Source organism: Columba livia, chromosome 2 (genome assembly GCF_036013475.1).
Source record: "Columba livia isolate bColLiv1 breed racing homer chromosome 2, bColLiv1.pat.W.v2, whole genome shotgun sequence".
Classification (NCBI taxonomy): Eukaryota; Metazoa; Chordata; class Aves; order Columbiformes; family Columbidae; genus Columba; species Columba livia.
In genome coordinates, this window is record NC_088603.1 from 107,307,080 (window position 1) to 107,333,217 (window position 26,138).

Sequence of the window (26,138 nt, forward strand, 5' to 3'; positions counted from 1 at the left end):
TGCTGATGGAATATGTGATCTAGGTAATGGATGAACGGTCTACGAACTGTAAAGCGACTGGTAGATGATTTGCAATGCCAGTTTCTTACCTCACTTGTATTTTTGCTCTGTGCCACAGGATGACAGCTTACAAGGTAAATCGATTTGAAAAGGTTTTCAACTTTACTTCAGGAAAGCTAATAACTCGAAAAGGAATAAAGTGAGTATATTTAATTTTTTTCCAATGTTTGGACTGCTGATTACTGAGCTATCAGGCCTGAGTGATGAAAACTGAAAACTGGATATGGAATTTCTAATGAAATAGCCTAAGAATGCTTAACTTAGACCCTATTTTTTTTTCCACTTTGTATCTAGTTTGTGATATATTAAACACCAAACGCTTTCTGCAATCCTGTAGTTTGATATGTGCGTTGAGCTAGGTGAATTGCAACCATTTCCTTTTAAATGGAAAAGTACTGTGGAGTCAGAATCAAATTCTCTATTTTGCCTTTTTACTTCCTTGCAGCTGGTAATGACCCATGGCTGTAAACATAGCAGAGGAATAGGATTCAGTAAAGAAACACAAACAACCTCCCTCTGTGCTTACAATTTAAGAGTTTCATTAATTTTAATAACTCTTTTAGTCTGCAGAACTTAACTCTTGTTTGTGGAATTTGGGGATATAACAGTTGCTTGTCCACAGTTCTTCCACAGGGTGGGGTAATAACACACAGGCTGGATTTGGCTCAGAGGAGACCTTGTTCCAGAGCTTGTGCTCAGAGTTGTGTGTCTGTGGCCGCTGTTCTCTGCCCTTTTGGTACTTCTAGATACCACACAGGAATCTGGTGAGGGAAAGCAATAGTGGGTTTGCAGAAAGGCGTTTGTCTTTAAACCTCAGGTATATGAAGGGAAGACCCGTTCCCACTCTGCATTTGGCAGACACGCCATCGGGTTCTAATTGCTCACGTGAATTGTAAAATTCAAAACTTTAGCAGTTTATACTGATTGATTTAATTAAGCAAATGTTGAAAAAAAATATTCTGGACAGGTCTAGAAATGGTGTGTCTTTTTTAGGAAGATCTATCAGCCTCATGAATGCTCAGTATAATGCTAATTGATGCAGATGTGGAGTCCTCTAGATATGTATTTCACGTGTTCTAAAAAATGGTTTTTAGGGACTATCTCCACATCCCCTTCAATAAGACAGCACAGCAGAATTCTTGCATCCAGTTGCAGATGGTATGTCTAGTATCATATTAATTAACTAAAATGAGCTGAAACATTCCTGGATAAACTATTTTATAACAAAACTGTGGTATAAAAGAAGCTTAGTTTGATAAAAAGGGAGTTACTTTTTTTTTGGTTTTGATCAGTAGGATTCAAGTGGAGGCATTCAGGCCACTTATGTCCATAAAATATTGAATGGAACTGGGAATATATCTCTTCCTTGAGTCCTGAAGGAGTGACGAAGCAGGAATGAATCTTGTGGCAGAGGTTCAAAGCTGATTTGAAATCTACAGAGAAATCTTTCTCTGTTACAAATAAAATCCTGTGCTCAGTGTGAGAGACTGTGAAGTACAAAATGAAGTTTGTTCAGGGCAGCCAGGCAGATGCGGTGTGCTTTTGCTCTTTAGTTGATTCAGTGTCTAAACTGACGTCTCTGAAATCTAAAATCTGTGTGGGGAGAGAAGCAAGTTCACCCTTCCCTCAGAATTCAGCTTAGTGGGATTCTAACATTCCACTAGAATACTGCTTAAGTATCTCGTACAATACAAAAAAAATCTTGCCGTGTAAACATGCAGCACAGCACACAGCACAGTGTGCAACTGAATTAACAACTGATTATAAAGCAGCGTAGCAGGTGGAGAAACGGCTACAGCAGGGGTGTCCAACTCATTTTCACCAGGGGCCACATCAGCCTTGTGTTGCCTTAAAGGGCTGAATGTAATTCTGGGACTGTATGAATGTAGGAGTAGCTACTGCGCTACAGTATGGATATTCAAAAGTGGATTTATAACACGTGATTTCGGAAGCTGTTGCATTTCATAAAATGAGGTTTCTTTCACCCATGTGCATGAACAGCAGATGCTTTCCTGCCCTCCCCACTTGCCTTCTCTTTTCCCTTCCCTGCTCTGTTCCAGCTTTGTCCTGGTGAACAGTGTGGCCATGGAGGGCGATGGCTGCGCTCTCTGCCGTACCGCAGAGGCAAAGCTTGTGGCGCTTTCTCACAAACTGAATTGCTCCCAGCAGGTAAGGGTTTACCAAAGATGTGATTAGAGCCGGCAACTCGGCTGCCGCAATGGGAATACTGATACTGCAGCAATAGTTGGGATATAACTGAGTCTCCTGCAAAAAAATCTGCTTCCAATTCATCTTGCAACTTGTTAGCAAATCATCTTTCTTCTCATCTGCATCTTCCATTTCTACTTCACTATTAACTGCATTGCTCAGTGTTAACTTCCTTGTCAGTGCTGCCAACAGAGGGTGTCATTTCCTCCCTTCCAAGGAATGGCAGAAGTCCTGTAACCCTCCTTGTGACTTAAGATACATAATAATCCCTGCATTTATATTTATGCACATCGTTCTATTTTCTAGCCTTCAGGCTAGTCTATTCGTTGAGTTTTCTGATTCTGCTGGAGTTCTGTCTTGATAGTCTAGTAATGTTTTAATTGTAGTATTTTTTTCACCAAATACACTTGCTTCTTGTCTTTCATTCCTCTTCTCTTTTTCACGGGTGGACTGACTGGGCTGGCAGTCAATCAGGAAACCAGCTCCTGGGGAAAAATTGCTGGAGTCCGACTGCTCTCACTCTTGGGCTGCCCTAAATCTCTTCTGCCTTGTTGGTGCAGTGAGATTTGGCCGTTGCTTTCTGCATTCAGGAAGAGTGCAACCTTATTTGCAGTGTATACAGCAAGGGAGAATTAAAGCATTTCCCCTTCCATCCACAGTAGAGGCTCTTAAACTCTGAGCTGATACTGCTTTTCACAAAAAAAACCCAAACCACAAACAAAAAACCCCAACCCCTGAAAATGTGGCTATTGTTTACTTCCTTTCCCCACCCCTAAGGTACACATAGGTGAAGACAATGTATGGATTGATTTTATTCACAGAAACCGAATCATTCCAACAAAAGGTGCAGTGATGTGGAAAAGCTTCCAGCCTCAGAACCCATCCTTTTACAGGTGTGTTGGGGGTGGGGTGAGGCAACACATTGACACATTTTTAGTGTATTTATTACTGTTGCAGAATGGCTGTGTTGTCAACTGACCCTTGCTTTGAATGTCTCCCAGCATTACCCTCTCTATCGGAGCAGCGATGCTGAATGCAGCGGAGAAGATTCTGCTCCTCCAGAGGAGAAGAACATCCCCTTTAAAGAGAAGTATGATGTGCTGTCTCAAGAAGCATCACAAAAGGTTTGATTTCTTAATGATTTGACTATTGGTGGGTGGGTGGGGGACACGAGCAGAAAGATTAGATGAAAAAATGGTGGAAATGTTAGCTGAGACAAACAGAGCACAGCTGCTCCGGCTTTAATGAGGCCTTTGAGAGGCCGCTCCTTAGAGCTGCTCCCTTGAGGCTCATCGCTGTCCTGGCCTCAGTTCTGCCGGGATTCCCAGGTACTGGCTGCAAGTCCCAGAGCTCTTTGCTGCGGGGCTGCTAACTCCCGATTGGCATGTTGTGCTTCATGTACAGTGTAATTATTGACAGACCCAGCAGAAAGCCACTACGTTCCAACGCTTGGAAAGCGCTGCTTTTGCTGAATTAGTCACTATGAGAAAATATTCTCTGCAAACCTAACGGGCGGTATTTGTTTCCTTCTGCATAAACGTCTTCACTCAAGAGTGGCAGTACAAGGTTCTCCCTTAGACAAGAAAACAGCATTGCTTTAGTAAACCCAAGGTTTTTCTGCTTGTGATGTGAACAGCGTGCCGCTGCCTTTGTTTTCTCACCTTTAGTGCCAAAAAGAGTTCCAGTTTTTGGGATGAGGGACAAACAGGTATCAGGAATATTATAAGAGCAATGGGTGTTTTATTGGAAAACAGAGTTCCACAAAACACTTGGTGAGAATATTGGAATTCTCAGAATTTCTTTCTGTCAGAAGAAAAAAAAAAAGGGTCTTAAGTTGCATTTTTTTTCAGTTACGACTTAAATTTTGTGCTTTACCATTTTGTATCCTAGCTGATGTGGTGGTTTCATCCCCGTTTGATTCTCAGTGGGCACACACATAGTGCTTGTGAAGTGCTACACGCAGGGAAAATTCCAGAAATCAGCGTCCCGTCATTCAGTTGGAGGAATAGAAACAATCCTAGTTTCGTCATGGTAAGTTTTAATTGTTTTTTTTATTTTTGTCAGATAACTTTCATAAATAAATCAACATGGCAGTCAGCTATATTTTAAAACTGATTCTACCTGTAAAAACAAAAAAAAATTAAAAAAAATTGCCTACCCACCCAACCCACTCAGTACACTGCATCCACTTTATAATAAAGTACATCTGTGGGAGCCACACGTTCTGTGTGGTACAAAGCAATGCTCTTAAAGATCTAATTAGTATCTGGGTACAAGCATCTACCATTTTCTTATAAAGAGGGTGCATTGTAAACTATTGACTTGTAAAAATAATCAGTATTGTGCACTGAACAGTAGAAAGAGTAGTTTGGCTTGGTTGATTTACCAGCTATGAAAACAAGACCGTATCCGCCTCAAACTCTTTCGCACGGTGATCGTGGTTTTCCAACTTGTGCATTAACCGCTTCACACAGTGAAAACGTTTGTCACAGGCCAACCGTCTGCCACCTCCTTTGCCATTCACATCTTATACAGTGTGTTGGTTATGCTCTCGCAGGCAGTTCCAGTGCTCAGTATATATCCTTAGAGGTAAATCAATTAGTTCCCCAGTTCAAAAATAAAACAGAACTCCTAGAAATTGGAGCAAGAAGCAAAACCTACAATCTGTTTACGGAGCAGTCTGCGACTTGGGGGGCAAATCCTTCGTGTTGTTTTTACTGCTGAGCTTAGGCCGCTTAATACACAGGTAACCCCAAACTTTTAAATTAGTTTTATGCAACTGTTAACATTTTTTGTCCAAAGTGGTTCTGTTTATTCCATATTCCTGAGAGTAGCTGCCTTCAAAATACTACAAAAACGCTCTCTGCGCGCACCAGACAGCGCATCTTCACTGCAAAACAAGAGGTTGGCTAATTAAAGTTGCATCATCTTCACTACTGGTTTAAGTCAGCCTCGGTCCCTTGTAAACTTTAATTTAAACTGCGAAGTCGAGCCAAAACCCAATGAAGTTCTGTGTTGTTGATAGTTCATGTTCGTAATTTGGTTTAGCCAACGCGGTTTTTGCAGCACGTACTGGGTAGGAGGAGGGTCTGCGGGGAGGAAGGGGCACATTCCTAACACCTAACTTTAGCCTGGGCAGGCTCCTCCCCGGTGGATTTGCAGCAGCTAAAGTCAGGCTTCTCTTGAAGGCAGATCGGATGAGGAGCCCAGCTCTCTGCTCAGGCTCGGTGGAACAGAGGGAAGGGTTGGCCTCTGGGCTAATGGTGGCCTGGTGAATAGTCCAGTTAGTGCCCAGCACCGCAAGGAACGGACTCTTCAGCCCCCTGGAGAAGGCACTGGTACTGGGAAACTGGCCCCAACCCTCGCCACCCAACACAGAATTTAGAAGTTGGAGATCTGGCAGCTGCGGTGTTTACTCCTGATTCAGAACCCACTGTAACAGCAAAGTGACAGTCTTCATTTCTTTTCCAGGGCAGCATAACACCAACCGACTTCTCCCTCCAAAAATGCTTCCTTCCGTATGAGAGCAGAGTCTTTACTATCTACTGGGCAGCAGGTGCTCTGCTTGTAATCCTGGTACTAGCTCGTTTTCAGCTTCTCACTCCACCATTTTATTTTGCTCAGCGTTTAATCAGTAAGCATAAAGCAGTATGAAGAGCCAGACATCTGCATTCAGTCACTGAAATACCAAAGCTGAGAACAGTCAAACATCAGACTATATTCATGCCAGCAAATGACCTAATTTGATTGCTAGTCTGAAGGCAGGTTGCATTTACACATACCATAGAAGTCCTATACAGCTGATATGACTACTACAGGATAAATAATTAACTGAAATGACCGTTTCATGCTGTACAAAAATACTGTATTCTACAATCAAATGAGTCCTTTTCCTGCTATAATTTTTGTATCAAATATGTATATTAAAAGTGTAACTGTACATTATGTAAATCCTATAGCCTCATCACTTCTCTGCACTAGTGTCTTACCCCTGGTAGAGGCTCAGTCCTGCAAACTGGAAAGGTTTCTCTGTTTTATTGCTGCATGGCCCTTCTCATGTCATACTCTCTTTGTTAGGGTCAGGCAGAAACTACAAACAGCACTGAGAGATGCGGATTTCCGTAACCTTTTTAGGATGTCAGATGTAAGGGACTGGGGTTTGGGACAAGAAATCTTCCAGTTCCTGACGGATTAAATTGTTAGCTGACTACGATTTGCAGTTATCGTCTAGCAGACAACAACGGGAAGAAGCTTGTGGATCCAGTTTGCTGATACACACTTGAAACCTGCTAAAAAAAATTGGGGTGACACCTCAAGCTGCTATTTTTAAAAAGATGTGCTATGATGAGCTTAAAAAAAAAAGAGGGCCCTGTTGCATCCCAGAGATCTGTGTGGCGAGGGGCCCTCCGGCTGCCGATCTTCTGCAAGAAGGAAGGTCAAATACAGCTGCAGTAACATTATCCTACACCTTGGCCCTCAGGCTACGGACAGACAGGGACAGGAACACACGTTACTTCAGATGCCGGCAGGGCCGCCAAGTTCCATTCACTTGTTGTAGAGTCCCATTTTGAACTGCACGAGCTCCTCCGTGGGGAGGCTGAGTCCCCGGCCTGGATGTCAGCGCGGAGAACGTACAAAATCTGAGCTCAGCGTCTTGTCCTGCTGTGTGCCAGGGAAGAGGTGACCAACCTACAGCTCCTCCCCACCTGCCCCAGCAAAACCAGAGGGGCTGTTTCACACCAGGACCAGTTTTCCTGCTGACATTCCTGCACAGGCTGGGAGCTCCAACCTAAACTCCTGGGCGGGGGGTTGTTTTCAAAGAAAAGACGTCTCTTGGTATTCGCTCTACTACTTTCTTTGGCATGGGAAGTGAGAGAATCTTTGTATTTGGGCATTTTGTTTAGTGCTAGCTTATTCCACCCAGCCTTTCACTTTCTGGGAAATGTCCGATAGTTACATTGACCATACAGATATTGAAGTATTCGCATTTCTGAGAAGGGGAAATGGTCTTATTAACAGTATCTAAAATGGGCTTGTTTTTCATCAAATAGAAACAGGTTCTGAATTTGGCTGTAGCCTGAATTTAAAAATCTGAGAGATCGGGGTCTGTAACTAATAACAATGCTTACAGTAAAGAGTGAATCAAACCTGCAGCTTTATATGCCAGTGTGGGCAATGTGTTAGCTCTTAGTATCTCCCTCAATTTAAAATGAAGTGGGGGAATGGTCCGAAGTGTGGTCAAACACTCTATAAAGTAATGTAGTCTAACACTTCTCTAGGTTTCTGTTATTGCAACTGTAATTTTAGACATTTGTACAGGTTATCTTGGACACAGGAAAAGTATATAGTCACAGACATAAAACACCTATGTATAAAATATAAAGCAGTGTTATAGTTACTAAAAAGGACATGCCTTATTGCTACAGCAATTCTTGCTTTTTATATATTGTACTGTACCACAACTTGTTTTGAGAATGTCATTTGCATAAATTATTCAAGTTTGAGAAATATTCACACATTTTGATTCTACAATATTTAAAATAAAACCATTTTCTAATGTGTCTCTTTATTAAAAGAGAAATAAAAATGTCATCTTGTAATTCTCTTAGGCCAGACACAAGGGTTTATACACCTTTTTTTTTCTTCTTTCTCGCTATTTACTTGCACAATGAAAGCCGCTGTTGGTACAAAGATTGAAGAGCTCTATATAATGGTGCTTTTACACATTCACAATTGGTCTGTGCAATTGTGAAGTTCTATGAATGACCAAAGAATTACCCAACATAGTTTCTAAATATAAAGGAAAAAAACCCAAAATCCTTGGTTCCCATTAAAACAACACCAGGTTGCAATTTGGACACTCGAATGAATTCCAATGTTTTAAAGCTGAGACTTCGAAAGAGAAAGGCATGTTTGCTGCAACATCCGGTGACTGTAATACCTTACTTGGAAAGGTAAGTGGTTAATTTGCATAATTTATAATTTTTATACTAAAGAGCATTTTTATATAAACCAGAAAAAAACCCCTAAACTCTACAGATAAAGTTCTTACCTCCAGTCACTGCTGCAGGTAAGGTTGACATCAAGCTGTACAGCGCAATCAAAAACATACTTACATCTTAGCTCATTTTACAGGTACAGCCATAATCAAGGCACAAAGATCTTCTACAAGTATTTTTCTTCAATAAAGTTGTACAAAATAATATTACATTTTACAGTCTGTACAATATAATAAACCAGCAGTAAAACAAAAAAAAATATATATATAGGGAGAGGACTGTTGTCCAAGAATGATCAGAACTAAAAGGATCATTTGTGGACAGCACAAATAACGTAAGTGAGGGTGGTAAATTTTCTGCCCAGATGCAACAGGCTGAAAAGTAGCTGTAATTCAAATGCCTGAGGTGTGCAGAGACACTTCGCTCCAAAACCCCAGAAAAAAATTGCTTTGTCTTCACTATTCCTCTCATTATCTACTCTACTTCCTGTGCCAGTAACGGCTTAAAAGAGGAGGTCACTTCATCAGCGGACCTGCAACTCAGAAATGCTAAAAACTGTGACAGAGTAATAAATATTGTGGTGCTGCTACATTGTGTGTCTACTTCCTCAACAGTATTTAATAACCTGATACAAAGTGCATTAAGCTTTTTTCTTCCTCACCCATCAAGTACTCTTCAATGTCATGATAAAAAGGAAACCCACACAGAGGGACAGGTATGACTTTAGTGTCATCCAGCTGACATACCAGTTTGAACTCACGCTTACCTGCTGGAAAAAATATTTAGCAGGTCGCGTTCAGTTTAAAAAACACAAAACCTAAGGGAACAGAGGTAGCCGAAGGGCTTAGTGGAATGACGAAGAAGTGGCATGTCAAAATAGAGCACAGAAATAGTCCCAAAAAGCATGGAGGAAAACAAAAAACCAACCCAAACTTGCTTCAAATCAGCTTTAAGGTTAAATAATTAAAGTAAACCAAGTGAAGAGACTGACATTTCTATAGTATATTCCTCCACCCTGTGTGGGGTAGTATCAAGAGAAAGAGTAAGGAGCAAAGACTTTAAAACCACAGGTTCCACGGTGATCCCCCTCACAAGAGTTCATACTGGCGGAGGTGCATCCTTTGAATGATGTCCCGACAGTCGTTGAACACCCGGCGGATATTTTCTGTGTCCACTGCACACGTGAAGTGTGGGTAGCAGTAATGCCTGCCGTCCCCGCTCGCCGTGCTTATCCTCTGCGGAAACAGGGGGAAACACAGAAAGAGAAAGGGTCAGGCGCCCTGCTGTGGGAACTTCCACCTCTCAGGGACCTACATAGTACCAAGAAACATGGGAAATTTTGTATAGACGTGGTTAAAAATAAATAGAAAAAGAAGGAAGGTCTGTGGGCTGGTCCAACACCAATCACAGATTTGAAACAAAGATCACAGAATCACAGAATGTTGGGGATTGGAAGGGACCTCAAAAGATCATCCAGTCCAGTCCCCCTGCTGGAGCAGGAACGCCTAGATGAGGTTATACAGGAACATGTCCAGGCGGGTTTTGAATGTCTCCAGAGAAGGAGACTCCACAACCTCCCTGGGCAGCCTGTTCCAGTGTCTGTCACCCTCACTGAGAAGAAGTTTCTTCTCGTGTTTAAAAGGAAAACACAAAGGAAAATATTATGAGGTCCATACATTACTACTTTGTCAGAGCCACTGACACCACGTGCACGAGTTACTACATTGTCTGCACATCCCTGTGCTGCTGGCGGGTGCTGCTGACCGCACCGCAGCCTGCCGTGCATCCCTCCCAGGATACGTTTTTTTCTTCTTCTTCTTTTTTGGTGCCATCATGTGGCAAATTGTCAAACTCTTGTTTCGAGTCAGCAACACAAAACTGAAAACCTCCCGGCTGTGCAGGTGGCAGCGGCAGAGAACAGCAGCCAGTGGCTCTGCTGCTCTAGTGTCCTCTGTGCAGCCACTCAGCCAGGCAAGGGCTTGCTAGCCTCACTGAGACCAGAACACGGGGGAATTATCACTAGAGTGGACGGGTTCCCATGGAATAATAACATATGCACAAATCCTGCAAACATCAGGCCACATGAGGCTACTCCACAACTTTTTAGGTTGCTAACTTGAGCTCCAGCACCACTTCACCTGTGGTTATCTTAAAAATTCCCCAAAATTAAAATAAAAAAAAATATATATATAAAACCCCAACAACTCAATTTTGTTCTGTACTATTGTAGGACTGATAAATACAAAACCATTCTAGATCATTATCTTGAAGGATATATGTATGTGGAACGTCATGAAATCAGTTCTTGGTAATAATTTCTTGGGTAATCAGTTCTTGGGTAATAATTTTTATAAGTATTTTCTGAATTTTATTACAAATTACGGTGGCTAAACAACAAAATACAATGTTTTCTCTCCCTCTGGCCACACTATTTATTTTTAACATAGCAAAAAATTATTTTACATATACAACTTACCTGCAGGTACAGCTATGCAAAACTATAGACATTTACAAGCCGTGATTTATGTAATTAGATCAACAAGAAACTGCAGACTTTCGCAGATAATTTAGTTAACATTAGATATCCAACACTAATTAAACAGGGGACATTCCATGTGCATGCTAACAATTATTTTCTGCTTACTAAGCTACACTGAATGCCTAGTTCAAGGCTTATGCCCTGATGAAAAATACTGATTTAATAACATACTCAATTGTTGATTAAGTTGTTCGGACCACATCTGAAGCACAAACTACACAAAGCAATAATGAGGTAAAAAGAAAAAGTTTTACAAATTACTGCAGCGGAGGCAAGATGCCGAAACTCAGATAAAATATAGATTGTATTGTCTACCTGCAAAATCTCCCAGAAGGGTTTGGGGAGATCTTTGTTGTCTTGCAAAGCCTGGGGGAAATCAGCCCCTTAGGAACCTAAAGGCTGAAAGGACAGGTCTGTGCGTGGACATTAAAGATGATACTAATTTAAAACAGTAAAAAAATATGCAATGGTGTTTCTGTTTTGGATACAATAGCTGCTTTACTTTTGTTTTTTTTTTCTGCAGATCTGTTCTATAAAACAGTGTTATAATGCAGCAAGGAGAGACCACCCTACCGACCCACTGTTCAATCTTTTTCTTGTGTTTTGGTAAAAAAAAAAGGTGTTCTTTCACTAAGTGTTCACTTGTTTATCACGCACTGATTCCACTAATATCTACAGCAGTAAGCTGCCCACAATGTTCTGGTGACACCTAGTTCCATATAAAGCATATCAAAAAATGTATTTTCAAAATGTTAGGTTTTTCTTTGGTGGGTTTTTTTTTGGTCCCCTGACAGTGCTACAGTTCTCTCATTTTAAGATAAACACACTATTTTCAACGCTACTCAAAACTCATTTTGAACAGTAGTGTGTTACTTAGCACCAGTTCACAGAGGAAAAAAGAAATATCCCTTGGGACAGCAACGAAAGAACATTTACTTTAACACAAGTGTGATTATTTAATACCACATCCCTGTACTGTGGGGATCAGCACGACAGTTTTCAGCCAAACGCACAATTTGGGGAAGCCTGGTCTGTGCGTCTGAACAGCAGCTACTTCGCTTCCCAGATTCAGATGTTTTTAAAACCCAGGATGAACCAGAGGGGCTGTGCCACTGTTTTAACAGGGGTCACTGATACACTGGGGATGTATTAAAACAGAACACCAGCAGCTGGAGAGCCCTGCGGACGAAACAGCAAAATGGGGCTGGGGGGTGAGCTAAACAAGGAGCACACGGGCATGGGGTCTCTGTGGAGAGCCCAAGAGGAGAAAGGACATGTCCCAGCAGAAGGGAAGAGGATTTCCTATGAGATATGTCCTGCCAGCCCTCACCCACCGCTCCCCCCATTAAAAACCAGTGGTACCCAGCAACCAGGCCTGCCAGCCCGGTCACCAGCAGCCACACGTCCCCACACTGGTCCTGAAATCAGGAGCTGATGTATTTTGACCTCCTAATACTCGTATACTACCGTGTAGCAAGTTATTGGAAATGTGTTCATATTTAACCTCCTTCTAAAATTCTTTGAATCACAAGCTTTAAATTTGCCAGTACCAGTACCAAATTTCTCTGAATCGTGTCTGAAAACACAACAGAGCGGAACAAGCATAAGGTGAAAAACGAAGAGGCTTGGAAAGAAACACATAAAACAAAACCAAGAAGGCTGTAGGTAGAAAATATACACCTTTCTTCCTTGCACCTGGCTAAGGACATTGGAACCAGTCTGTAAGTTAAGTTTATTTGCCCTGTCTCCGCCTCTCCAAAACCTCAGCCTTCCATGCCTGACCGCACAAAACTGGAAGATATTGTTTCCACTTGTCCTTTGCAGCCCTTGCCCTCCCAATGGGGTCCATGGATGGCCTCCACTGCTTGGGGCACATGCAAGCTGTTCAGACCATTTTTGGTCTGAACATCTTCCTTGCGAGACTTTAATCTTTTGGGCTGTTTGAAAAGAAAGTGAGTGTTCAAATGAGTATGTCCCCCTGTTTGTTTATGGTGAAAAACCAAGCACAAAACCCAGGAAACAGACACATAAACTTGCTTATCATAGGATCACAGAACAGTTTGAGTTGGAAGGGGCCTTCCAAGGTCATCTAGTCCAACCCCCTGCAATGAACAGGGACATCTTCAACTAGATCAGGTTGCTCAGAGCCTCGTCCAGCCTGGCCTTGAATGTCTCCAGGGACATCTACCACCTCTCTGGGCAACCTGGGCCAGTGTTTCACCACCCTCACTGTAAAAAGTTTCTTCCTCATGTCTAACCTGAATGCCCCCTCCTTTCGTTTAAAACCATTACCCCTTGTCCTACTGCAATAGGCCCTGCCGTTGGGGGTTGGCCCAATGCAGGTGCAGGACTTTGCACCTGGCCTTGTTGAACCTCATGAGGTTCGCATGGGCACAGTTCTGCCAGGCCTGTGGTGATTGTGAGGAGAGGGGGGAAAGCTGTTTCAGCTCCATACCCAAGCTCCAGGGACAGCCCAGCGGCTGGTGGGTGCTGTCCCCACCCCAAAGGCTGTTCCCACCCCAAAGGCAAAGGGCCTGTGCAGCCACATTGTGGTTTCTTCTCTGGTTGCACCTACCTGCTTCATTTGTGGCCACTTTATATACTACCAGTGAGTCACAGCAGGTTAAGGACCTCACCCCTGAGTTGAGGGGTTTGTTTGTTTTTAAATAATGAAAATAGATAAAGGTGGGGAGTTTCACCCTAGTTTCCCCATAATTTGGTTCTCTTGGACCTTCCTTCCAAACTGGACACCTTCATCTGCTTCACAGCATTTCATCATTACTGCAAGAGAGATTTGGCTTGGAGCAGGCCTTTTTTGGTAACTCTTATGCTAACACCGTGCAAGCTGACATTTTTCCTCGTAAGCTGGAAGGTTAAGGTGGTGAATGGAAATCCCTGAAGTGCGAATACAGTTAATTGCTTCTTTCTTCCCTGTTGCATCAGCAGCTGTAAATCCTAACAATACTCGTAAATGCGGAACGACTTGAAAATTCTTAATTGTAACTATTGAATTGGTTCTCTCAAACATCCCCAGCCAGTTTCTACCAGATGCAGAGAGCACTGAGCTTTGCTTCTGGTCTCTGTTACTGCTCCGCACTTTGGAGGAAACCTTAATTACAAGAATAACTCCAACCAGACAAGGAAACTTTCTTATGCTTCCTCAGAAGGGCCATGACTCCAGCCCTAGGGTGCGGCAAACCTCTTAACTGCCGCAACAAATCTTACTTAAGGACAAAATCTGCTTTTTTGTTCACTCCCTCTTGCCAGCTGACCACGGCCAAAGCCCTTGGAGGAATGCAGGATAAAAAAAATGCACCTATTTACTTAAACAGGGACTGGACTGATACACAAAACAAACATTCAAGGCAACAACCAGTAGTATCTTATTGGTAGACAACCACAGAAAACACAGCTAATCAGCAATGGAAATAGTGCCTGGCATCGCCCCACTGTGCAGAGAGCACAAAATCGTGCACACGGTGGGGAAGGCTGTGCAAGATGGGTGGCTGAAGAAAATTAGGGAATTGTCAGATGTTCTCCTCTCTTTCTAGCTTTCTGCAAAAATCCATCAGTTTTCCCTAAATAAGATATGCCATCTGCCAGTATTTCCTATGACAGAATCACATAAGATCAAAGTTACTCACTAAAAACTCATCCCGGATGAAGAACTTGGCTCTTGTGACTTTTGGGTCTTCTCCTGCATCTGGTGTTGCTGTTCAATTAAAAATAAATGACATCAGAAAAATGAAAAGCAAACAACCACCCACTTAGCATAGCAAAAGACCGAACAAGGAAGAAGTAGCTCTTTGATACAGCAATTAAAATAGTAAATATCCACAGTAGATTCCCAATAGGTAATTCTAAGATAGAAAGGTACTGTAAAGTCAGAAATGAACTTCCATGTCTTTAACATAATTTATGGACCTGAATATTGCTGAAATCATTGCAACAATGTCATTGGTCAGACCATGAAGAGGCTAAATCACATTCACAAGTTTGTTCACACAGATATAAAACAAGTGGGAATTAGGGTTTAACTTTTATCAGAAAATATGACTAGAAAAAGCAGCAGAGCTGTTCGGTTTCTGCAGCACAACAGCATCTCTTGAATGAAACTTCCGCAGGCAGGAATTTGGGTTTTTAAATGGTTAGTCCAAGATTACACTTGAAAAAAAATGATGGCACCAAAAGGTCTTTATGTGTATGTGTATATATATATTATTATCAGGCCTCAAGTCAGCAGAATACTTAAGATATACTGCCCACCAAGGGGCCTCAGATCAAATTCTTGTTGAGCAGGAGACTCACTGGTCAGTACTGTTCATCAGCAGATGAAGTGATCTCTATCTAGGCCATGTAACAACTATATTTACTGTAAGTGTAAAAAAACTAATACAGTGAAGAGATAACCTATTCATATCCTTTCAATGTGATTTCTCCTCATCTAACATACCAAATCAGATTATAAATGTAATGTGGAAAAGAGCAGAATTTATCAGAACATGGAAACATATTTTTTACTCTTATGTACAGCACTAGGGGTAAACATAGGGCAGCAGCACAATCAGCAGCATTCTGGGAGTTCAGTGCTGCTGTCCTTAAATAATGTCAACTGAAATTACAGAATAAATGAACAATTACAGTTTCAAAATAAAGAGCTGTTTCATGTGTGAGTATTCTGGATCATTCTGGATATCCGCTGTGAAATCCCACAGAGAAACACCAAAAGCTACTTTATTCTGACAACTGGCCTACTACAAAAAAAAATGTTGAAAATTTACACAAACTTGGCATATCTGGTGTATGTTTGGGAGAGGGAAATCTGTTGATGGCAACCCAAGATTTCTTCTGAAAGCCCTTAGCACTGTAAAGCCAGTGCTAGGCTACCTCAGGTTTTAGGGCAGCTTATTTATCCCCTCCACTTGAAACTCAGCATGGCACTCTGGAAATTCCAGATCTGAGTGACAGCTGAAAATAGCTTATTACCATCTTCACTTTTATAACCTTGGTTGCTGTTTATGGCCAGCGGTGAACAATAGCCTTTTCTGACAGGTGGCTGCAAGTACCACGCCAGGGCCATCACTCGGGTATGGCAGAGGCGAGTGGTCAGAAAGTGGAAATTTTACCACTTTTGCTAGACACACACCTGAGACATTTGGAAGCCTTCTGCCTGGTATAAAACTGGCATAGTGCCAGAGTTTACTTATGTGACACTTTAATGCAGTGCAGGAATTATTGTGCTTCTTGAAATGACAAGAAACTAAAGCCATGCTCTGTTGTCACATCTCTCTTTGTACTTTATGTGGTTTTCCTCCACTCAAGTTCCCTTGCTGGTCTGCTGGGTTTCCCGCCTGTGTTTGCAAAGGCTGAAGGATACAGAACGGCTGCAAAGTAAGTCTAACAAATCCCTAATGAAGTTCAGCATTGTGGGAGGCACAGGCAGAAGCATCTGGCAGAGGACAGACCTGCCCCAGCAGCTTTGCTTCCCTGGGACTGTTGAGTTGCTCCAAAGCAGGAGAAGGCAGGGGCTCTGCAGTCAGTCCCCCCCAGTCCCCCTGCACCCCCACAGCAGCCAGAGCCCCTTCAGACCCTGCCCACGCTGGGACACCTCTGAGCTACATGCTCCTCACCTGACCAACAGCTCGTGCTAAGGAACAGTGCATGACTGTGAATTTGTGTGTGTGCGATAGAGAGAGACAGAGAGAGGCACAGAGATGCCAGTCGGTTCAGTCCCTGCGTGGTGAGAAACCTTACCATCCTCAGGTACAGTGTAATGCGCATATTCGGGAAAGTAATCTTCGATTTTTGATTTCCCTGCCAAGACTTTTTCAGCCAGCATGTCCTGTTTATTCAAGAACAAAATGATAGAAATGGTCCGTAACCACCTGTCGAAAACAAACCAAATGTTTTGTGTTATCTTTGACACGTTCATCAGGGAAAACATATCACTTCAACAGAAAATTCACTGGCTATCCCTGCGTGGACAGAGAGTGAAGTAGTGTTGAACATGCTTCAACAGAAAAAAAAAGATGATCTAAATTAGCTTTGATTGGGTTGCACCTGTGCTGGTGGGTATATTTACAGGATCTGTAAATACATTTATAAAAACTACAGTAGATATTTCTGAAAGGAGATGTTTTAAAATATTGCTTTTTAAATTATCCTTTTGATATTGAGTTGGGAAAATAATGACATTTCCTAAAAGTACCATAGTCTGAAACCAGAGATTACTGTCTACTTAAGTTTTGCTGAAGCAAGAGAAAAAGATTGGAAAGCTGCTTTCCCCTCAAACTGCTCTGTCTTAATTAATAGTTCATCCACACACACAGCTCGTCTTTGACGGTGGCCTGTATGACACTTGATGAATCAAAAGAAGATAATATCTCTTTTTCCCCAATTAGTACCTAGCTATCACTGAGATGATGTGCCTTTGGGGACTTGCACTAACGTTTTTTCTCACTCTGCCTTCAATCACCTCAGAGCATCCTGATAGGTATGTGCTGGAAACTTCATTACTTTGTGTATTGTTTGTACTTATTCTCTATTAGGAACACACTCAGATTGCAATTTGGTTACATATCTACAACTTACATGCACTATGACAGAACTGCAATTTAATAGCAGTTACGATCTGAAATATCATCCCACAGGCAGAGAAACTGTGTGCTATCGGAGACAGCTCTTACGAGAGCGGCTGCCCACGTGGGTATCGAGCGCAGCACCAGCCGGTGAATCGATGGCAATGCCGACAGCTGCTGCCTCTGCCGCTGTGTTCCAGGAGATCAAATGCAACTTGGAGGATGTTCTTGGCCAAGCAGCACCGTGATGCCAGGAAGGGGCCTCTCCTGCTTCCTTGGTGGCAGCTGGCACAGGGAGCTTGTCCTTCCTAAGTTGTCCCCATACCCTGTGTTGTTTTGGCAGCAGCCCTGTACACCTAGGCCACAGTCCCTACCATGACCACCACTGCGGGGGCACCCTGTGACCTGGCCCTACCTGGACATTTTCTGAATCACAGAATAGTTTGGGTTGGAAGGGACATCTAGTCCAACGCCCCTGCAATGAGCAGGGACATCTTCAACTAGATCAGGTTGCTCAGAGCCTCGTCCAACCTGACCTGGAATGTCTCCAGGGATGGGGCATCTACCACCTCTCTGGGCAACCTGGGACAGAATTTCACCATCCACATTGAAAAAAAATTTCTTCCTCATGTCTAGCCTGAATCTCCTCTCTTCTAGTTTAAAACCATTACCCCTTGTCCTGTCATAACAGGTCCTGCTAAAAAGTCTGTGCCTATCTTTCTTACGGGCCCCTTTTAAGTACTGGAAGGCTGCAATAAGGTCTCCTTGGAGCCTTCTCTTCTCTAGGCCAAACAAGCAACCTGAGCATTCTGTAAGGGGAGTCCTGTCTTGTAAGGAGTTGAACTGTAGCTAAATTGGGGAGGGTGGGTGGGAAATGAGGCATGTCTTACCTATTATTCCAGATACTTTTGAAAAGGTCCAGGGATTCCCGTAGTCTATTTGTGTTATTGTCTTCCCTTATTACCATGTTGTAGCTGCTGCAAGCCACAACGAAGATGATAGCCGTGACATCTGGGCAGAACACACAAAAGAGAGAAAGGAGAGAGCAAAGGACATCTCCATTATCCCAGCACATACAACTTGGGGTAATAGTGCCATTACTCCCCAAACTGCCAAAAATACCCAAAGAAAATATCTGTAACACTGGACTCCTGTATTAGTGACACACCATGTGTGAATATGAATATTAAGCTGCTCACACTTCAGAAAATAAGTTCAAAATAAAATGTGGAATATTTTTACTTACCATTAAAGCACTGGATCCATTTTCTTCTCTCATCTCTCTGGCCACCTACATCAAACATGCTGTTAAAAAGCCATAGGATGTTATATCACTTATGTGCAATAGGAAAGTCACACGAAGCATGCAGCACGAAGGGTTCGGTTTAAAAATCTGACAGCCCCAAGGACAGCAGCAGTAAAATACCACCCAAAGGGGAGAGAGATCTGCTGATGCTGTGCTGCATGTCAGAGAGCTGCACAGCTCCACCTGCCAGGAGGAGGCTATGGAACCCCTAAAATGAGAAATACACTCTTTCCAGGGCAAGTGTCTCAGTCACAGACAACCCCACAATAGAGCATCACTAATACACATAACTAATATCAGCTCTTTTTACAAAATATGAGGCATTTTTGTAGGATCTATGGAAAGAGAGCTAAAAACCAAAACCAAACCAAACAAAAAAGCCCGCACCCAGCTCCCACCATAAACCTACTATACCAAGCATACATGAGCACAGATGTCTGAACTAAGCTGTTAAAAATTAGTATGATATCAATAAATTATTACTAATAGACTTACTGGAAATTTACTTTATCTACTTGAAATCTTGTTTCAAAAATCCCTGATGTCAACACTCTGCATCTTAATAGGTCCTGGAAATGAGAACACAGCAGCTGATTAGCAAAGTTTTTTTTCTAACCACATTTTGGTTTTAAAAGCATGGAATATTATTTTCCATGAAAAGTCTTAAATGTTCCATTTAATTAAAGTGCAATGAGACTTGCTGGTAAGCCTATATTTGTCCATACTGACACAGTGGATATACACAAACATTATATCTGTATGTGGCTTTTGCACACTTGGAAAGTACGAGACCATATACACGTTCTCCTTAGTGCACACTGAAACCTGTTATTGATCGTCATGTAATTTTGTATGTGATGTGGGTAATGAATTCTGAAGTTACATAAAACTAAGAAAAACATGTTATTCATGTTGTAAAGTCAAGTATTCAAATGTTAGAAAACTCCAGATTTACAGTTGCCCAGGCAACCTTAATTCTGCCCTCTTTTGTACTGAATGAGACAGGAATCCTATCGAAATAATAGCTTGTGACTGAGTAATTAAAGCTCTGTTACTGAGCACAGGGGAACAGAATTTAGGTTGTACATAAATCTGGAATTTCTTTCTTATTTTTCAACTAGCAATACTTTGCAACTTAAATAACATTCTTTAAATAAAAAAAAAATATAATTTCCTAGATTCTGAAAGGAAATAGGCAAAAGCTATTTATGATGCATACCTCAGGCAACTAGCTCACTGTGTGCCATAGTCATCACCAGCAGCATTTTTAACCTCCACTATCCAGCACCGCTGCTTGGGAAGCAGGTGCAGAACCAAAGCGGAGGCCAGCGAAAGCTGCGGGCTGCCTGATGGGGATGAACCCCCTTGCCCCGAGCAGGACCCACAGTCCAGCTTGGCTCTCCTGGCCACGCAGACGCTGCGAGAGTGGGGAGGGAAGGAGACAGGCAGCGGTATAGAGCCCAAGCACAGCTCGCCTTATTCCCCTACCCTAACATCTACTGTTGAGAGTAGCTGGCAAATCCCAGCTGCTTTGAGAGCTGCATGAACTTAGCTGAAGGCCACTTATTTAATTATTTCAGTTATTTTACATGTTAGTGTCATTTTCTTTCACCTGCCGACATTTGTTTGTTATTGGGCTCAGTCATTATTTTGAGATGGTGCAAAAAAACCTAGAGAAAGCAAGAGAAAAAAGGAAAGCAGTGATTTTTATCAGTTCGTTCAGCAGGACAACTGATACAGAATAACAGGACGAAAACACAAAAGCAGAAGAGAATCCCTTCTTCAGAGCAAAAGTTTTCTGCCTGCCAAATACCAAAGGTTTCTTCTGCTCTTTGGAGACGCGGGGCATTTCTTCCCAAAGGAAATATCAGGAATAATTTCTAGATGACAAAATGACTGCTCCAGGTAGAGAGAGGCCTCCCAGGAACAAACAGGCCAATGCTCACGTAAATAATGAAAGCAAAAATGAGGCTTTGCTTCATTGACTTCTCTCTCCAGCTGAGTGGTATCAATGCTAAAATCAGACCATGAGGTCTGGATGGAGTAAATCCTAGGGCTGCTGCTCTGTTCTGAAAATGTCTTGAGGGCTTTAGTAATTGATCCTATACTGGGTTGACTATACAAAGTTTCACCTTATAATACAAGGTATACTACTTTTTACTGCCTTCTGTTTCAGGATATGGTCAGAGTAATTGGACAGGCTGGTGGTTATTGACCTGAACCAGCTCTGAAGAAACAGGCTCTGCTTCGCAAACTTCCTTGTGTGATCTCTGGCAAGTCACTTCATTTCTCTGTATTTCGGTCCCTGATTGCACTACGAGATTTAGCGATGCAATTTTTTTCAGGGCATCCACCCGTTATACACCTTGCACAGTGAGACTGAATTATCCAGTGCAGGGATTATCTTCTGCCACCTGTATGTGCAGTTTATGACATGGTCCACAATGTTGGCTTAGACCAGTAGGTAACAGTGGGACACCAGTACTGAAGAATAATAACCTCAGATTAAGTTTGCCAAAGAGACAACCTGCCCAAGGAAACCACACAGTCAAAGCTCAGGGAGGCAGCTGAAGCCATATACTATGGTGAAGCCCTTTCTTCCTCCAAGGCTGCACCACTTCAGCCTTCACTTTCCTGAATGAGTCTGTCATCAGAGTACTCTATCAGGATGTAGAATCATAGAATAGTTTGGGTTGGAAGGGACCTTAAAGGTCATCTAGTCCAACCCCCTGCAATGAGCAGGGACATTTTCAACTAGATCAGGTTGCTCAGAACCCCATCCAGCCCGGCCTGAAATGTCTCCAGGGATGGGGCATCTACCATCTCTCTGGGCAACCTGGGCCAGTGTTTCACCACCCTCATTGTATCATGACATCTGGGAAGAAAGGTGTACTGTCCTGCAAAAAAGGCTTAAACAGAAAGTTTGCTGCCCACAGGAGGTGGGCACAGGCTGGAAAGATGTCTGCAAGCCCACAGAGGAATCCACGAGGTCTGCTGTTCTGCTGGTGCTCTCCCCTGAATTTGGACACTAGACCTTCTGCAGGCTTCTGCCTCTGAAGGAACCGTCTGATGCACATGACGAGCCTCCGAGTTTTCATCACCTCTACCATTGAAACAAAACACTGCTTCTGTATAGAAAAGGCTGGCAAGGGAAACCACAAGCTTTTACATTTATGTCTTCTGTTCCCTTTGCTTTCTGGGACACAAAATGGAAAGCAAGAAGAAATAACAGACCTATTACAGGAATCGCTGACCTACATATAATAACAGTAGAAGACAAGGTAGCACCACCAAAAGCCTCTTCGTTATTACCCATTACTAAAACTGCTAGACTGTATTTTGATATTATGCAGTATGCCTTATTTCAGCTGCTGTCAGGACTAAAATAAATTACATAAAGAATTCATATGAATGGGTGTCTTGGTTCAGACCCTGCCCCATTGGTTACACTAACCTGATCTGTGGGTGTGTAGTCATCCATGCTGACGCTGTCGATTCTTTCTAAAAAGCTAGAAGAAAAACAAAACATACACTTAGATGTGTAAAATACTGTCTTAGTGTAACACTCTTCAGTGCCTTTTCCGGCTTAGACTTCCGCTGCAAAGTAAAATTCAAGTCCAGTGATAAAGGTAGGAGTCTGGTGATTTACTTACATTGATTGAGGTTACATTTTCTGAGCCAAATAACTTTTACCCAGACTTTGTTCCAATACACTTTGTTTCTTCTGCACTTACCGTTATGTGGTACCCACAAGCGGTCCAAATGCAGTTAAATGTTATAATTTCGCGAGGTCCACTAAAAAGCACTAAGACTAGCCATGTGTCATAATATAGTAGGGATTTTTACACATAAAAAATATTTGGGGGTTTAAAAAAGAAAATGGGGTGAAGGGTTGCATTTATTCAGCATAATGCTAATCTAGCACAATGTTATGTTAATTATGGTCTCACTAATGTCAGCAGAAATGCTTGTTAATATATACAAATAGCTTTGCACTGACATGCTACTCTCAAACACTGCAACTAAAGCTTAAGTAGAAAGCAAAACAACCATGAAGTGGAGGTTCACTAGGCTGACTCCCTTGCGAAAATTCTGTGAGATGAGTAAGGTGAAACAAAAACTTAAAGCTGTATGGAAGGACAAGAGAAAAAGGAACCAGAAAAAAGAGGGAAACCACATTCTCTGGTTATTTAAAAAATCTTCTCAAGCTATGATTCTTTCCTAGAACACGTTAGAATGGTAGTAGTAAGGACATAAAAATGTGATTTTATATGTATAGCTAAAATAGGCAGGTTCTTCCCTCTCACTTTCACCCATTTCTCAGATTTTGTGTGAGCCCAGCTGTCTCATTTTCCCCAGGCTGCCTGTATGCCTTAGAAACTCTCTTGAATGTCTACATTCTTATTTGGTATTTGGCAGTGAATATGCCACCAGCTGACTTACCCTGTTACAATATTATCAAGATTTGTTTACCAATTTGCAAGTTTTTCCCAATTTTACTCAGGCGTGTATGTGGAATCTCCTTAGATGGAGTGGGAAAGACAAAAAACCAGCGAACTCTTGACTTGCAATGTGACTCACTGTTAACACCAGGGTCACACACTGACCAGTTGAAAAAAATACTCCCCTGAAAGCCTCATAGCACTTTCCCACGGATACAAACTGAAAGGAAAATACACTATGTATAGATCTATTTATACTATTTTTCCTTCTTGGACCTCCATTGTTACAAAACAGAAACAAAATGCAGTATCTACAGTTAGAATATCCAGTTTTTCTTTCTGGATGGTCAAGGTATGATGGCTAAGCATACTGTTTAAAAAAATTACCGTTGAGCGCAATACAAAGGGTGCTTGACAATAAAACTATCCTGAATGAACTCTAAAGAAAAATAATCTGTTCACAAATCCTCCTTCCCCACCAAAAACTTACATAAAGATATAAAAGTACATCTTTGTAGTCAGTTACAGTCCCTATGAGAAAGCAGCTGTATTCAGAACGAACCTTCTGGTCAGATGATTTTAATCACCTTGAGATTATTGATAAAGCAAAATTTAACTTCAGTTACCCCCACAGTTAATGCAGACGCTGGAGCAGAGCGATGTGTTTTTAACTGGCTCACCTACCATTAACACAACCCTCATCTCAGGCTTGCAGTACACAGGATGAAGCAAACAAAAACATCTCTAAGCTGAATCTCTTCCTAAATGAGAAGTAATTCTCCTTAATACGGCTATTCATGCAGCAATCCTGTATTTCCAAATAACTTTTCTGTCCAGTTTCTTCACAGTTTGATCTGACAGGCCTGGTAAAAGGTTGGCAGAGGGGTGAATTCAGGTCTCTGAGTGCAGTGAGGTTGCAAGGCTGGCTGGTTCAACAAGCCCGCAATAAATGGGCAGGAGCCTGAGGGAGAGCTGGCAAGCCGTGGGCAGCCCAATTGCTTGCACAGCCCTAGGGTCAATAAACACAACAGAAGTCAGGGGAGAAAATGCTCCTCAAGCACGGCTGACACGGGAAAGGGCTCTGGTTGTGCCTGGGGACAGAAGTGAGCATTTGTACACATATAGGACTCTGTCACGAACCTCGCAAGACGGTGTGAAGCAGTATTTTTCTTGCAGAGGTACTCCTTTGGGATTTGATGTATAAATCAGAGATAAGAGAGAAATCTTGTCTCCCCAGTAACAAAATCATATTGGTCTAATTTATCCAAAACAATTAAACATGGTTTTACAACCAATCCACATCTCTCTCACCTATACAACAAGCACTTCAGGAAGGTTATTTGTTGAGCATTTGCATTTTCCAACCAGGCCAATTAAGCTACAGAACAGAGGAGCGAGTAATGCAGAGTTACATTGCAAATAATCCATGGCAGGGTTGGGAATAAATCTCCAAATTAGATATCTAAGTATCAGCCCAAGTCGTCTTCCATTTAGAAATCGTCAGTCTCCTCCCAGCAATAGGATCCATTTCAAATACACTAAACCGCAACCCTGCAGTTACAAGGTGAGCTCTGACGAATACCATGCACTTAAAAAATATCACTTGACATAGCAGCCCTAACATTTTATGCTGGTAATGTTGTTGGCCACATGCTATCTATGCTAAAATAAATGCAATGGCTTACAAGGTTATACCTGCCACCCTACTGTATCGAACTGCAATGATACCACTAGCATTCAATACATCAAAACGCAATGACTATTAGGATTTGGCTAAATTTCTTAGCTTTACAGAAAATCAACCTTTTAAGTATGTGATGGACAGACTTCCTAAGATTACTTTTGCACCTACATTATATGTGCACTGAGATTTCTAGGCACAGAAAGACAAAAAGCTACACTATTTTTTCGAAAGCAAATCAGTTCTTGAATATCCTTAATATAAGCTCCTTACTTGAAAAAAAAATAGCTTTGACAGCTGAATGTACATAGGAGGTGCAAGTAATGGATTCCAGATGAGATAAGGAATCAGTACTGCCTCACTAAGAAATACATTAACCTCATTCTCATTACTGTATTAAAATGGGAAAATTGAAATCACTTTTCAAAATTGCTTTCTAAAGAACATTAATTCCTACTAATCCTAAATGCCTCTAATAATTATGTTCTGGCATAATACGCATTCTTTTATATATATACATATATATACACACCAGCGAATTTTAAATTTACATGACTAAAATTTTAATTTGAAGTATGAGGATACTTCCCAACTGTGGTAACACACACGTCTTCACTCCAAGAATCAAGTGTGAGGAAAACACAACAGCAGAAAAATGAATAAAAATGGACACCAGTATCACTTATTCTCTCTTTTTAGATCCTGTTTTTTCCAGCTCAGGGATAAAATTATTGTCACAGAATGATGCCTTTTTAAAATACTGACAGGTCTTCTATTTATGCAGCTTCTATAGAAACCCATATTTGGGACTTATGTTAATTCTGCAATGGCTTCTTTGCATGCATGTACGATGAACTTTAGACTCATGCAGTCAAGTCAATCGTGAATAAAACTATAACATATAATATTTATACTTCTACTTCACAATTGTGGTTTTATTTATGAAGGACTCAGTCTGATAGTTGGTACGACACTTGGATTCTCCTTAATTTTATGGTAGGGTGTTTTGCATTTCCTTACGTGGATCAGTACAAACGACTTTATTTTCTTTTTTTTTTTTTTTTTAAATAAATTACGTGAGATATTGGAAGGCAAATCTTCACTGCTCTGTTTGGAAATGCAGTGGTTTGGTTTGCCAACAAATTAAACCAAAGAAAAATGGACTGATAAAGTTAAAAAAAATCACGAGCTACTGACATTATTATATCTATTATTAAGCTGATCTGTAGTTTTATAAATATCTTCAGTGAGTTTCCTAGGAAACTCAACTGACACTTAGTTTGACAAGCAATCTCTAAATTTTATATTATGCAAGCCGTGAACAC

General features: G+C 41.7%; 2 protein-coding genes across 8 annotated transcripts in view; one reads left to right on the forward strand and one right to left on the reverse strand.

The window, feature by feature from the left end:
* The window catches only part of MPPE1 (metallophosphoesterase 1), a 31,130-nt gene extending 24,911 nt beyond the window's left edge, over window positions 1-6,219 (forward strand). For 5 of the 6 annotated variants that reach the window (XM_065053107.1, XM_065053110.1, XM_065053108.1 and 2 more), the window contains 6 exons: window positions 119-199; window positions 2,121-2,229; window positions 3,090-3,161; window positions 3,270-3,392; window positions 4,159-4,299; window positions 5,740-6,219. In XM_065053107.1, the coding sequence (XP_064909179.1) occupies window positions 119-199; window positions 2,121-2,229; window positions 3,090-3,161; window positions 3,270-3,392; window positions 4,159-4,299; window positions 5,740-5,922 (709 nt within the window). In that variant the 3' untranslated portion in view covers window positions 5,923-6,219. The remainder of the gene's footprint in view (window positions 1-118; window positions 200-2,120; window positions 2,230-3,089; window positions 3,162-3,269; window positions 3,393-4,158; window positions 4,300-5,739) is intronic. The other variant, XM_065053112.1, reaches the window with a different exon arrangement.
* GNAL (G protein subunit alpha L) overlaps window positions 4,287-26,138 on the reverse strand; it is a 202,848-nt gene continuing 180,996 nt past the window's right edge. For both annotated transcript variants that reach the window (XM_065053105.1, XM_005514032.4), the window contains exons 6-12: window positions 22,145-22,199; window positions 19,186-19,259; window positions 18,631-18,689; window positions 18,275-18,395; window positions 16,561-16,691; window positions 14,451-14,518; window positions 4,287-9,502 (exon numbers count right to left, since the gene is read on the reverse strand). In XM_065053105.1, coding sequence (XP_064909177.1) covers window positions 9,356-9,502; window positions 14,451-14,518; window positions 16,561-16,691; window positions 18,275-18,395; window positions 18,631-18,689; window positions 19,186-19,259; window positions 22,145-22,199 — 655 coding nt within the window. In that variant the 3' untranslated portion in view covers window positions 4,287-9,355. The remainder of the gene's footprint in view (window positions 9,503-14,450; window positions 14,519-16,560; window positions 16,692-18,274; window positions 18,396-18,630; window positions 18,690-19,185; window positions 19,260-22,144; window positions 22,200-26,138) is intronic.